This window comes from Podarcis tiliguerta, assembly GCF_965153285.1.
Source record: "Podarcis tiliguerta genome assembly, chromosome: W".
NCBI classification, from domain to species: Eukaryota; Metazoa; Chordata; class Lepidosauria; order Squamata; family Lacertidae; genus Podarcis; species Podarcis tiliguerta.
The window spans coordinates 22,264,182-22,279,828 of NC_139552.1; the positions used below are offsets into that span (position 1 = coordinate 22,264,182).

Here is a 15,647-nt window from a genome sequence, read left to right on the forward strand (position 1 = left end):
TACTACTAGTAGTAGTATTATTATTAGTAGTAGTATTGCTATTATTACTAGTATTAGAATTTGAATTTATAGACTGCCCAGCCACAGAGGTGAAAGGTCAAGCGCGGGGAGCAGACGTGGATTACTACTACTACTACTACTATCTTACTACTACTGTTACTATATTATTACTACTACTACTTTTTATTATTATTGCTATTACTATTATTACATTATTCTTATTCTTACTACTACTACTACCACTACCACTACCACCACCACTACCACTACTGCCTTTGGGGTTTTTTTGGTTTTTATTATTACTATTATGACTATTTTATTACTATTACCACTGTTTTATTACTACTACTACTACTGTCTTTGAGGTTTTTGTTTTTATTATTAATATTATAACCATTTTATTACTATTGCTAGTAGCAATATTATTACTACTGCTGCTGCTATTACTATTGCTATTATCACTAGCAGTAGTAGTAGTAGTATATTACGATTACTATTGCTATTACCAATATTTTATTACTACTACTACTACTACTACTATTACTACTATTACTATTATAACTGCTGCTAGTGATAATAGTAATAGTACTAGTAGTACTAGATTGCTATTACTATTACCACTATTTTCTTATTACTACTATTATTACTACTATTACTATTACGATTATCACCACTACTACTACTACTAGTGTATTACTATATTGCTATTGCTTTTCCACTATGTTATTATTACTACTATTACTATTATCACTACTACTACTATATTACTATTGATATTGCTATTACCAATATTTTATTATTACTACTATTGTTACTACTATTACTATTATCAGTAGTAGTAGTGTAGTAGTAGTGTATTACTATTATTATTACTCCTATTTCTACTAAACCACCCCCTCCCTCCCGCCCCCCGCCCCAGGGGTCAAGCTGCGCGAAGCCAACCAGCAGCAGCAGTTCAACCGCAACGTGGAGGACATTGAGTTGTGGCTCTACGAGGTGGAAGGGCACCTGGCCTCCGACGATTACGGCAAGGACCTGACCAACGTCCAGAACCTCCAGAAGAAACACGCCCTCCTGGAGGCCGACGTGGCCGCCCACCAGGTGACCCTTCTTACTACTAGTAGTAGATAAATAAATAAATACTACTACTACTAATAATAATAATAATAATAAAAATTTAAAGATTTCATATTACCATTATTACTATTATTATTATTACTACTACTACCACCATCACTGTTACTATTATCAGTGCTAGTAGTACTAGTAGTAGTAGTAGCAGTACTACTACTATATTGCTACTACTACTACTATTACGGGAAGGACCTCACCAACGTCCAGAACCTCCAGAAGAAACACGCCCTCCTGGAGGCCGACGTGGCCGCCCACCAGGTGACCCTTCTTACTACTAATAGTAAAAATATAAATAATAATAATAATAATAATAATAAATGAATTATTATTATTATTACTACTACTACTACGATGATGATGATGATTATCAGCATCATACATGGCCGCCCACCAGGTGCCGCTTATTACTACTAATAGTAAAATAATAATAATAATAATAAATACTAATAATAATACTAATACTAATAAATTAAAGATTTCATGTTACTATTACTATTATTATTATTACTACTACTACCATCACTATTACTACTATGACTACTACCATCACTACTAGTAGTAGTACTACTAGTACTACTACTACTATATTATTATTATTATTATTATTACTACTACTACTACTATTACGGGAAGGACCTCACCAACGTCCAGAACCTCCAGAAGAAACACGCCCTGCTGGAGGCCGACGTGGCCGCCCACCAGGTGACCCTTCTTACTACTGATAGTAAAATAAATAAATAAATACTACTACTACTAATAATAATAATAATAAATTAAAGATTTCATATTACTATTATTATTATTACTACTACTACTACTACTACTACCATCACTATTACTATTATCACTACTAGTACTACTAGTACTGCTACTACTAGTAGTACTAGTACTAGTACTATATTATTATTATTATTATTATTATTATTATTATTATTATTATTGGAAGGACCTCATCAACGTCCTATTGGAGGCCGACGTGGCCGCCCACCAGGTGCCGCTTCTTACTACTAATAGTAAAAAAAATAAAAAATGAATTATTATTATTATTACTAGTACTACTACTACTATGATGATGATGATTATCAGCATCATACATGGCCGCCCACCAGGTGCCGCTTATTACTAATAGTAAAATAATAATAATAAATAATAATACTAATACTACTAATAATAAATTAAAGATTTCGTGTTACTACTACTACTACTACTACTACTACTAGCATCACTATTACTATTATCAATAGTAGTACTACTAGTAGTACTACTACATGACTACTACTACTACTACTACTACTATTATTACGGGAAGGACCTCACCAACATCCAGAACCTCCAGAAGAAACACGCCCTCCTGGAGGCTGACGTGGCCGCCCACCAGGTGCCGCTTCTTACTACTACTAGTAAATAAATAAATAAATAAATAATAAATTAAAGATTTCATATTATTATTATTATTATTACTACTACTACCACCACCATCACTATTAGTATTATCACTACTAGTACTACTACTACTACCATCACTATTACTATTATCACTACTACTACTACTATATTATTATTATTATTATTATTATTATTATTATTATTATTATTATTATGGGTAGGACCTCACCAATGTCCACCAGGTGCCGCTTATTACTACTAATAGTAAAAAATAATAATAATAAATAATAATAATAATAAATGAATTATTATTATTATTATTATTACTATGATGATGATGATCAGCATCATACATGGCCGCCCACCAGGTGCCGCTTATTACTACTAATAGTAAAAATAATAATAATAATAATAATAAATGAATTATTATTATTATTATTATTATTATTATTATTATTATTATTATTTTTATTATTAATTTTTTTATTATTACGATGATGATGATGATTATCAGCATCATACATGGCCGCCCACCAGGTGCCGCTTATTACTACTAATAGTAAAAAAATAATAAGAATAAGAATAAATTAATGATTTAATTTATTAAATCATTAATTTTTAATGATTTAATAAATTACATTTATTAAATCAGGGCACCCCCTCTCCACCTTAGGGGTCAGGGGCTCTTGGGGCGCCCCCCCACAGGCTTTCCCCACCCCATCGCCCCTTTTCTCCCCTCCTCGGGGTCTATGGGTCTCCGCCGTGGGTAGCCAGCCCTCACGCACGACTTTCCCTCCCAGGACCGGATCGACGGCATCGCTCCTCTCGGGGTTATGGGGCTCCTTGGGGCTCCCGAGAGCCCGACCCCCCTCTCCTCCTTAGGGGTCAGGGGCTCTCAGGGGCCCCCCTCCTTAGGGGTCCAGCACTCGGGGCACCCCCTCCCCTACTTAGGGGTCGGGCTCTCGGAGCGCCTCCTCTGATTAGGGGTCAGGGGCTCTCGGGCCGCCCCTCTCCTCCTTAGGGGTCAGGGGCTCTCGGGCCGCCCCTCTCCTCCTTAGGGGTCAGGGGCTCTCGGGGCGCACCCCACAGGGTTTCCCAACGCCCCTTTTCTCCCCTCCTCGGGGGTCTATGGGTCTCCGCCGTGGGTCGCCGGACTCAGCCGTCCCCTCCTTATGGGTCAGGGGCTCTCGGGGCCCCCCTCCGGTCCTTAGGGGTCAGGGGCTCTCAGGGGCCCCCCTCCTTAGGGGTCCAGCACTCGGGGCAACCCCCTCCCCTACTTAGGGGTCGGGCTCTCGGAGCGCCTCCTCTGATTAGGGGTCAGGGGCTCTCGGGCCGCCCCCTCTCCTCCTATGGGGTCAGGGGCTCTCGGGGCACCCCCCACAGGCTTTCCCTACCCCATCGCCCCTTTTGTCCCCCCCTCGGGGTCTATGGGTCTCCGCCGTGGGTCACCGGCCTCCTTATGGGTCAGGGGCTCTCAGGGTGCCCCCTCTCCTCCTTTGGGGTCAGGGGCTCTCAGGGCCCCCCCTACTTAGGGGTCAGGGGCTCTTGGGGCGCCCCACACAGGGTTTCCCAATGCCCCTTTTCTCCCCCCCTCGGGGTCTATGGGTCTCCTCCGTGGGTCGCCGTCCTCAGCCGCCCCTCACGCGCGACGCTCCCTTTCCAGGACCGGATCGATTTATTATTATTCATTCTTTTTTGATGATGATTCATAGTTGATTAATAATATTAATAATAATATTATAATGAATAATAACTTGTAAGCCGCTCTGAGTCCGGCCTTGGCTGGGGAGGGCGGGGTATAAATAAAAAATTATTTATTAACATTGATGATCTATCCCACACCAATGATTATTATTATTATTATTTCTTAATATTGATTATCTATTCCACACCTCCTCCTCCTCTTCTTCTTCTTCTTTCTTATTTGATAATTATTTATTAATATTAATGATCTGTCCCACTCTGATGATGATAATATAATATTATTATTATAATATTATATATTATTAATATTATAATATTAATATTATTAATATAATATTAATATTAATGTTAATATTATTTATATTATATTATATTAATAATATCAATAATAATTAGTCATATTATCATTAATTCATTAATTTCGCACTGATTCATAGTTGACGATCTCTTACTCACCCGCCACTCCCCCTCCCCAGGACCGGATCGACGGCATCGCCATCCAGGCCCGCCAGTTCCAGGAGGCCGGCCATTTTGACGCCGGAAACATCCGGAAGAAGCAGGAAGCCTTGGGCGCCCGGTACGAGGCCTTGCGCGACCCCATGGCGGCCCGGAAGCAGAAGCTGGCCGACTCGCTCCGCCTCCAGCAACTCTTCCGGGACGTGGAGGACGAGGAGACCTGGATCCGGGAGAAGGAGCCCATTGCAGCTTCCACCAACCGAGGTCGTTTTACATTTTGTTTTGTATTAATTAATCCAAAAATGTCAATTTTGTTACATCCTTTCCCGTTTCCTGTTTGGACCCGGGTACTTTCCCATTTCCTGTCTGGGCTTGGGCTCCTTTCCCATTTCCTCTTTGGACCCAAACTCATTAATTAATCCAAAATGTATATTTTGTTTTATATTATATTTTGGTATATAATAATTAATCCAAAATTTATATTTTGTTGTAAATTAATTAATCCTATTTTGTTTTATATTAATTAATCCCAAAAAGTATATTTTGTTATATATTAATTAATCCCAAAAAGTATATTTTGTTTTATATTAATTAATCCAAAATTTATATTTTGTTTTATATTCATTAATCCAAAAATGTATATTTTGTTTTATATTCATTAATAAAAAAGTATATTTTGTTTTATATTAATTAATTCAAAAATGTATTTTTTTAATATTAATTAATTCAAAAATGTATATTTTGTTTTATATTAATTAATCCAAAATTTATATTTTGTTTTATATTAATCAAAAAAAAAATTGTTTTATATTAATTAATCCAAAATTTATATTTTGTTTTATATTAATTAATCCAAAAAGGTAGATTTTGTTACATCCTTTCCCCTTTCCTGTTTGGACCCAAACTCGTTTCCTGTTTCCTGTCTCAGCCTGGGCTCGTTTCCTGTTGGGGCCTGGATACTTTCCCATTTCCTGTTGGGGCTGGACTTGTTTCCTGTTTCCTGCTGGGGCCCAGATTCTTTTCCTATTTCCTGTTGGGGCTGGACTTGTTTCCCGTTTCCTGTTGGGGCTGGACTTGTTTCCTGTTTCCGGTCTGGGCCCAGAGTCCTTTCCCATTTCCTGTTGGGGCTGGACTTGTTTGCTGTTTCCTGTCTGGGCCCAGATTCCTTTCCCGTTTCCTGTTGGGGCTGGACTTGTTTCCCGTTTCCTGTCTGGGCCCAGATTCCTTTCCCGTTTCCTGTTGGGGCTGGGCTTGTTTCCTGTTTCCTGTCTGGGCCCAGATTCCTTTCCCATTTCCTGTTGGGGCTGGACTTGTTTCCTGTTTCCTGTCTGGGCCCAGATTCTTTTCCCGTTTCCTGTTGGGACCCGGACTCGTTTCCTGTCTGGGCTTGGGCTCCTTTCCTGTTTCCTGTCAAGGCCCAGATTCCTTTCCCATTTCCGGTTGGGACCCGGACTCGCTTCCTGTCTGGGCCCGGATTCCTTTCCCATTTCCTGTTGGGGCTGGACTTGTTTCCTGTTTCCTGTCGGGGGCCGGACTCCTTTCCCGAATACTTTCCCATTTCCTGTCTGGGCCTGGACTCACTTCCCATTTCCTGTTGGGGCTGGACTTGTTTCCCGTTTCCTGTTGGGGCTGGACTTGTTTCCTGTTTCCGGTCTGGGCCCGGATTCCTTCCCCATTTCCTGTTCGAGCTGGACTTGTTTCCCGTTTCCTGTCTGGGCCCAGATTCCTTCCCCATTTCCTGTTGGGGCTGGACTTGTTTCCCGTTTCCTGTCGGGGCCCAGATTCCTTCCCCGTTTCCTGTTGGGGCTGGACTTGTTTCCTGTTTCCTGTCTGGGCCCAGATTCCTTTCCCATTTCCTGTTGGGGCTGGACTTGTTTGCTGTTTCCTGTCTGGGCCCAGATTCCTTTCCCGTTTCCTGTTGGGGCTGGACTTGTTTCCTGTTTCCTGTCTGGGCCCAGATTCCTTTCCCATTTCCTGTTGGGACCCGGACTCGTTTCCTGTCTGGGCTTGAGCTCCTTTCCTGTTTCCTGTCGAGGCCCAGATTCCTTTCCCATTTCCTGTTGGGACCCGGACTCGTTTCCTGTCTGGGCCCGGATTCCTTCCCCATTTCCTGTTGGGGCTGGACTTGCTTCCTGTTTCCGGTCGGGGCCCGGACTCCTTTCCCGAATACTTCCCCATTTCCTGTCTGGGCCTGGACTCACTTCCCGTTTCCTGTTGGGGCTGGACTTGTTTCCTGTTTCCTGTCTGGGCCCGGATTCCTTCCCCGTTTCCTGTTGGGGCTGGACTTGTTTCCCGTTTCCTGTCGGGGGCCGGACTCCTTTCCCGAATACTTCCCCATTTCCTGTCTGGGCCTGGACTCACTTCCCATTTCCTGTTGGGGCTGGACTTGTTTCCCGTTTCCTGTTGGGGCTGGACTTGTTTCCTGTTTCCGGTCTGGGCCCAGATTCCTTCCCCGTTTCCTGTTGGGGCTGGACTTGTTTCCCGTTTCCTGTTGGGGCTGGACTTGTTTCCTGTCTGGGCCCAGATTCCTTTCCCATTTCCTGTTGGGGCTGGACTTGTTTCCTGTTTCCGGTCTGGGCCCAGATTCCTTTCCCATTTCCTGTTGGGGCCGGACTTGTTTCCCGTTTCCTGTTGGGGCTGGACTCGTTTCCTGTCTGGGCCCAGATTCCTTCCCCATTTCCTGTTGGGGCTGGACTTGTTTCCTGTTTCCGGTCTGGGCCCAGATTCCTTTCCCATTTCCTGTTGGGGCTTTACTTGTTTCCCGTTTCCTGTCGGGGGCCGGACTCCTTTCCCGAATACTTCCCCATTTCCTGTCTGGGCCTGGACTCACTTCCCGTTTCCTCTTGGGGCTGGGCTTGTTTCCTGTTTCCTGTCTGGGCCCAGATTCCTTTCCCGTTTCCTGTTGGGGCTGGACTTGTTTCCTGTTTCCGGTCTGGGCCCGGATTCCTTCCCCATTTCCTGTTGGGGCTGGACTTGTTTCCCGTTTCCTGTCGGGGGCCGGACTCCTTTCCCGAATACTTCCCCATTTCCTGTCTGGGCCTGGACTCACTTCCCGTTTCCTGTTGGGGCTGGACTTGTTTCCAATTTCCTGTTGGGGCCTGGATACTTTCCCATTTCCTGTTGGGGCTGGACTTGTTTCCTGTTTCCGGTCTGGGCCCAGATTCCTTCCCCGTTTCCTGTTGGGGCTGGACTTGTTTCCCGTTTCCTGTTGGGGCTGGACTTGTTTCCAATTTCCTGTTGGGGCCTGGATACTTTCCCATTTCCTGTTGGGGCTGGACTTGTTTCCCGTTTCCTGTTGGGGCTGGACTTGTTTCCAATTTCCGGTCTGGGCCCAGATTCCTTTCCCGTTTCCTGTTGGGGCTGGACTTGTTTCCCGTTTCCTGTCGGGGGCCGGACTCCTTTCCCGAATGCTTCCCCATTTCCTGTCTGGGCCTGGACTCACTTCCCATTTCCTGTTGGGGCCCGGATACTTTCCCCATTTCCTGTTGGGGCTGGACTTGTTTCCTGTTTCCGGTCTGGGCCCAGATTCCTTCCCCATTTCCTGTTGGGGCTGGACTTGTTTCCCGTTTCCTGTTGGGGCTGGACTTGTTTCCTGTTTCCTGTCTGGGCCCAGATTCCTTTCCCATTTCCTGTTGGGGCTGGACTTGTTTCCAATTTCCTGTTGGGGCCCAGATTCTTTTTCCGTTTCCTGTTGGGGCTGGACTTGTTTCCTGTTTCCTGTCGGGGCCCAGATTCCTTTCCCATTTCCTGTTGGGGCTGGACTTGTTTCCTGTTTCCTGTCTGGGCCCAGATTCCTTTCCCATTTCCTGTTGGGGCTGGACTTGTTTCCCGTTTCCTGTCGGGGGCCGGACTCCTTTCCCGAATACTCCCCCATTTCCTGTCTGGGCCTGGACTCACTTCCCGTTTCCTGTTGGGGCTGGACTTGTTTCCTGTTTCCGGTCTGGGCCCAGATTCCTTTCCCATTTCCTGTTGGGGCTGGACTTGTTTCCTGTTTCCGGTCTGGGCCCAGATTCCTTCCCCCTTTCCTGTTGGGGCTGGACTCACTTCCCGTTTCCTGTTGGGGCTGGACATGTTTCCTGTTTCCGGTCTGGGGCCCAGATTCTTTTCCCATTTCCTGTTGGGGCTGGACTTGTTTCCCATTTCCTGTTGGGGCCCAGATTCTTTTCCCATTTCCTGTTGGGACCCGGACTCGTTTCCTGTCTGGGCTTGGGCTCCTTTCCTATTTCCTGTCGAGGCCCAGATTCCTTCTCCCTTTCCTGTTGGGGCTGGACTTGTTTCCTGTTTCCTGTCTGGGCCCAGATTCCTTTCCCGTTTCCTGTTGGGGCTGGACTTGTTTCCTGTTTCCTGTCTGGGCCCAGATTCCTTTCCCATTTCCTGTTGGGGCTGGACTTGTTTCCCGTTTCCTGTTGGGACTGGACTTGTTTCCCGTTTCCTGTTGGGGCCCAGATTCCTTTCCCATTTCCTGTTGGGGCTGGACTTGTTTCCTGTTTCCTGCTGGGGCCCAGATTCATTTCCCATTTCCTGTTGGGGCTGGACTTGTTTCCTGTTTCCTGTCAGGGCCCAGATTCCTTTCCCATTTCGTGTTGGGTCCCAGACTCGTTTCCTGTTGGGACCCGGACTCATTTCCTGTCTGGGCCCGGATTCCTTTCCCATTTCCTCTTGGGGCTGGACTTGTTTCCCGTTTCCTGTCGGGGGCCGGACTCCTTTCCTGAATACTTCCCCATTTCCTGTCTGGGCCTGGACTCACTTCCTGTTTCCTGTTGGGGCCCGGATACTTCCCCATTTCCTGTCTGGGCTTGGGCTCCTTTCCCGTTTCCTGTTTGGACCTGAACTCGTTTCCTGTTTCCTGTCTCAGCCTGGGCTCCTTCCCCTTTTCCTGTTGGAAAAGGAGCCCATTGCCGCCTCCACCAACCAAGGTCGTTTTATATTTTGTTTTGTATTAATTAATTAAAAAAGGTCTATTTTGTTACATCCTTTCCCGTTTCCTCTTTGGGCCCGAACTCGTTTCCAGTTTCCTGTCTCGGCCTGGGCTCCTTCCCCTTTTCCTGTTGGAAAAGGAGCCCATTGCCGCCTCCACCAACCGAGGTCCGCGCATCGGGCGAGGGTCTTGAATTTGATTTGTTTTGTATTATATTATTGTATTTTATATTTAAATTTTATGTTTAATGTCTTATATTGGTTTTGTATTGTATTATTATATTTTCTATTTTCTATTCTATTATATTCTATTATATATATATTATATATATATATTATATAATATATAATATATATATTATATATTATATTATATATTATAATATAATATTATATATTTTATATTTAATATTTTATATTTGTTTTGTATTATATTATTATATTTTATATTTAAATTTTATATTTTATATGCAAAATCGAATAAAATATTTATTAAAAAATTATATTTTATATTTAATATCTTATATCTTATATTATTATTTTATATTTTATATTACATTATATTATTTTATATATTACACTACATTATATTATTTTATTATATTATTTTATATTTTTTATATTTTACATTTTAATTTTGGCTTATATTATATTATATATTTAATATCTTATATTATATCTTATATTATTATATATTTTATATTATTATATTATTTTATATGTAATATTACATTATATTATATTATTTTATTTCATTATTTTATATTTTATAGATTTTACATTTTTATTTTGGGTTATGTTTTATATTATATTATATTTTATTATATTATATTATATTATATTATATTATATCTTATATTATATTATATCTTATATTATTTTATTATATTATTATATATTATATTACATTATATTATTAGAGAAGGAGCCCATCGCCGCCTCCACCAACCGAGGTCGTTTTATATTTTGTTTTATATGAATTAAACCGAGGTCAGCGGATCGGGCGAGGGTCTTGAATTGATTTGTTTTGTATTCTATTATGTTATTATGTTTTATATTTAAATTTTATATTTAATATCTTATATTCTTTTATATTTTATATTATTACATTATTTTATATATTATATTATTTTATATATTCTGCATTTTAAGTTTGGTATATTATATTATATTATATTATATTGTATTGTATTTTATTGTATTTTATAATATTATTTTATATGTTATATTATGTAACATTATATTATATTATTTTATTATATTATTTTATATTTCTTATATTTTACATTTTAATTTTGGTTTATATTATATTATATTACATTATATTATATTATATTATATTATATTATATTATATTATATTATATATTTTTTATATTTTACATTTTATATTTTAATTTTGTTTTATATTTTAATTTTATATTATATTATTTTATATTTTATATTATTATATTATATTATTATTTTACATTATATATATTATATTATTTTACATTTTACACTTTATATTTTGTTTTAATTATATTATATTATATTATATTATATTATATTATATTATATTATATTATATTATATATTTTAGTTTCATATTTTTTATTATATATTTATTTATATTTTATATTTTATGTCATATTATTATATTATATTTTAAATATTTAATATTCATCAAAAAATTAATAGGGGGTTTTCAAATCCGCCTTTCCGCTGCGAAACGACCGGCCTTGTTTCCACACCGATTATTATTATTACTAATATTAATTGATAATTACTTATTAGTATTGATGATCTATTCCACACCAATGATTATTATCCCCTTGGCTGGGGAGGGCGAGGTAGAAATGAAAAGTATTATTATTATTATTATTATTATTAAGGTAGAAATGAAAAGCATTATTATTATTATTTATTATCGAGGTAGAAATGAAAAGTATTATTATTATTATTATTTATTATCGAGGTAGAAATGAAAAGCATTATTATTATTATTATTTATTATCGAGGTAGAAATGAAAAGTATTATTATTATTATTATTATTATTATTTATTGTCGAGGTAGAAATGAAAAGCATTATTATTATTATTATTTATTATCGAGGTAGAAATGAAAAGTATTATTATTATTATTATTATTATTATTATTATTATTATTATTATTATTATTATTATTATCCCTTTCAGGCAAGGACCTCATTGGGGTCCAGAACCTCTTGAAGAAGCACCAAGCTTTGCAGGCGGAAATTGCCGGACACGAACCCCGGATCAAGGCCGTCACTCAGAAGGGGAACACCATGGTGGAGGAAGGTGGGTCCCAACGGGTTGGCTTAGGGGTCAGGGCTAGGGTTCACTTCCTGTCTCCTCCACTTCCTGTCCCCTTCCCCTTCACTTCCTGTCCCCGCCCCTCCACTTCCTGTCTCCTCCACTTCCTGTCCCCTTCCCCTTCCCTTCCTGCCCCCGCCGCTTCCTGTCCCCTTCCTGTCCCCGCCCCTTCCCTTCCCTTTCCCTTCCTGTCCCTTTCCCTTCCTGTCCCCTTCACTACCTGTCCCTGCCCCTTCACTTCCTGTCTCCGCCACTTCCTGTCCCCTTCCCCTTCCCTTCCTGCCCCCATCGCTTCCTGTCCCCTCCCCTCCCCTTCCTGTCCCCGCCCCCTCCCCTTCCCTTTCCCTTCCTGTCCCCCTCACTTCCTGTCTCCTCCACTTCCTGTCCCCGCCCCTTCCCTTCCTGTCCCCACCTCTTCCTGTTATTATTAATTTATTTTAATCAATCAGGTATTAGTATTCCTACTTAACATTATTATATTATGTGATATTATCAATACTGAGGACTTTAGTATTTATTCTTTGATGTTGTTACTAATATTCTTCATCTTTAATCACTACTTCCTGTCCCCGCCTCTTCCTGTTATTATTAATTTATTTTAATCAATCAGTTATTAGTATTCATACTTAATATTATTATATTATTGATACTGAGAACTTTAGTATTTATTCTTTGACGTTGTTAGTAACATTCTTCGTCTTTTATCACTACTTCCTGTCCCCTTCCCTTCCCTTCCCCTTCACGTCCTGTCCCCCTCCCTTCCCCTTCACTTCCTGTCCCCTCCACGTCCCTTCCCTTTCACTTCCTGTTCCCTTCCCTTCCTGTCCCCTCCCCTTCCTGTCCCCGCCCATTCCCTTCCTGTCCCCTTCACTTCCTGTCCCCGCCTCTTCCTGTTATTAGTATTCATACTTAATATTATTATATTATTGATACTGAGAACTTTAGTATTTATTCTTTGACGTTGTTAGTAACATTCTTCGTCTTTTATCACTACTTCCTGTCCCCTCCACTTCCTGTCCCCTTCCCTTCCCTTCCCCTTCACTTCCTGACCCCCTCACTTCCTGTCCCCGCTTCTTCCTGTTATATTTTAATCAATCAGTTATTAGTATTCCTTCTTATTATATTATATGATATTATCAATACTGAGAACTTTAGTATTTATTATTTGATATCGTTCGTAATATTTGTCTTTTATCACTACTTCCTTTCCCCTTCCCTTCCTGTCCCCTCCCCTTTCTGTCCCCGCCCCCTTCCCTTCCCCTTCCCGTCCTGTCCCCCTCACTTCCTGTCCCCCTCACTGTCCCCCTCACTTCCTGTCCCCCTCACTGTCCCCTTCACTTCCTGTCCCTGCCCCTTCACTTCCTGTGTCCGCCACTTCATGTCCCCTTCCCTTCTCCTTCCCTTCCTGTCCCCTCCCCTTCCTGTCCCCGCCCCCTTCCCTTCCCTTCCTGTCCCCTTCACTTCCTGCCTCTTCCTGTTATTATTATTATTAGTTATTAGTATTATATGATATTCTTGATACTGAGGACTTTAGTATTTATTCTTTGATGTCGTTCGTAATACTCTCCGTCTTTTATCACTACTTCCTGTCCCCTCCCCTTCCTGTCCCCGCCTCTTCCTGTTATTATTAATTTATTTTAATCAGTTATTAGTATTGTTATATTATATGATATTATTGATACTGAGAACTTTAGTATTTATTATTTGATTTTCTTAGTGACATTATCCGTCTTTTATTACTACTGCCTGTCCCCACCCCTTCCTGTCCCTTCAACTTCCTGTCATACTTAATATTATATTATTATTATATTATTAATATTATTATATGATATTATTGATACTGAGAACTTTAGTATTTATTCTTTGATGTTGTTAGTAATACTATTCGTCTTTTATTACTACTTCCTGTCCCCTTCCCTTCCCCTTCCCTTCCTGCCCACACTGCTTCCTGTCCCGTCCCCTTCCTGTCCCCTTCCCTTCCCCTTCCCTTCCTGTCCCCTTCACTTCCCTTCCCCTTCCCTTCCTGTCCCCTTCACTTCCTGTCCTCGCCCCTTCACTTCCTGTCTCCTCCACTTCCTGTCCCCTTCCCTTCCCCTTCCCTTCCTGTCCCTTTCACTTCCTGCCCCCGCCTCTTCCTGTTATTATTATTATTTATTTATTTTAATAAATTCATACTTAATATTGTTATTATATTATATTATATTATATTATATTATATTATATTATATTATATTATGATACTGAGAACTTTAGTATTTATTATTTGATTTTGTTAGTAATATTATTCATCTTTTATCACTACTTCCTTTTTTTTCAATCAGTTATTAGTATTCCTACTTAACATTTATATTATATTATTATATTATATTATATTATATTATATTATATTATATTATATTATTATTATAGATACTGAGGACTTTAGTATCCATTCTTTGACGTCGTTCGTAACATTCTCCGTCTTTTCTCACCACTTCCTGTCCCCGCCCCTTCCTGTCCCCGCCCCTTCCTCTCCCCAGGCCACTTCGCCTCCGATGACGTCAGAGCCAAACTCTCCGACCTTCACCACAAGTGGGAATCCCTTAAAGGCAAAGCGTCCCAAAGACGCCAGGATCTAGAAGATTCCCTCCAGGCCCAGCAATACTTCGCCGACGCGAACGAGGCCGAATCCTGGATGCGGGAAAAGGAGCCGATCGTTAGCAGCACCGATTACGGGAAAGACGAGGATTCGGCCGAGGTGGGGCCCCAAATCCGCCTTAAAAAAAATTCCCCCTTAAAAATCGAGTTATTCCGCCTTAAAAATTTTTCCGCCTTAAAAATCTCGTTTTTCCGCCTTAAAAATTGGGTTTTTCCGCCTTAAAAATCGGATTTTCCGCCTTAAAAATCGGGTTATTCCACCTTAAAAATCGGTTTTTCCGCCTTAAAAATCGGGTTTTTCAGCGTGAAAAATCGGGTTTTTCCGCCTTAAAAATTGGGTTTTCCACCTTAAAAATGGGGTTTTTCCGCCTAAAAAATTAGAATTTTGCCGCCTAAAAAATTAGAATTTTGCCGCCTTAAATATCGGGGTTTTCCGCCTTAAAAATCGGGGGTTTTCCGCCTTAAAAATCGGGTTTTCCCGCCATAAAAATCGGGTTTTTCCACCTTAAAAATCGGGTTTTTCCGCCTTAAAAAAGGAGCCGATCGTTAGCAGCACCGATTACGGGAAAGACGAGGATTCGGCCGAGGTGGGTCCCCAAATCCGCCTTAAAAATCGGGGTTTTCCGCCTTAAAAAACGGGTTTATCCGCCTTAAAAATCAGGTTTTCCGCCTTAAAAATCGGGGTTTTCCGCCTTAAAAACTGGATTTTCCGCCTTAAAAATGGCGTTTCCCCCCGTTGGCGGAAAAAGGAATGGCAGAATCGCAACGGGATTTATTTGGATTTTTGTGGCGAATTTCCTCGCAGGTTTTCCATTTGCAAAAAAAGAATCATTTGCATTTGCACAAAAAAGATTGCATTTGCATCCCATTTGCAAAAAGAAATTCCAATTGCAAAAAAAAATTGCATTTGCATCCTATTTGCCAAAAAAAAGGATTGCATTTGCATTCCATTTGCATTTGCAAAAAAAGCACTATCACAGTTGCAATTGGAATTAAAAATAAGGTTTTTCCGCCTTAAAGATCGGGTTTTTCTGTCTTAAAAATCGGGGATTTTCTGCCTTAAAAATCGGGTATTTCCGCCTTAAAAATCTCGTTTTT

The 15,647-nt window shown here is 40.5% G+C and overlaps 1 protein-coding gene across 1 annotated transcript in view; it reads left to right on the top strand.

Annotated features, from left to right (window-relative positions):
- The window catches only part of LOC310668801 (spectrin alpha chain, non-erythrocytic 1), a gene marked incomplete at its 3' end in the record, with an annotated part of 199,549 nt that overhangs the window by 76,520 nt on the left and 107,382 nt on the right, over nt 1–15,647 (top strand). Inside the window, exons 16-19 of the mRNA XM_083422129.1 lie at nt 920–1,101; nt 4,701–4,944; nt 11,775–11,897; nt 14,432–14,574. Of these exons, the coding sequence (XP_083278255.1) occupies nt 920–1,101; nt 4,701–4,944; nt 11,775–11,897; nt 14,432–14,574 (692 nt within the window). The remainder of the gene's footprint in view (nt 1–919; nt 1,102–4,700; nt 4,945–11,774; nt 11,898–14,431; nt 14,575–15,647) is intronic.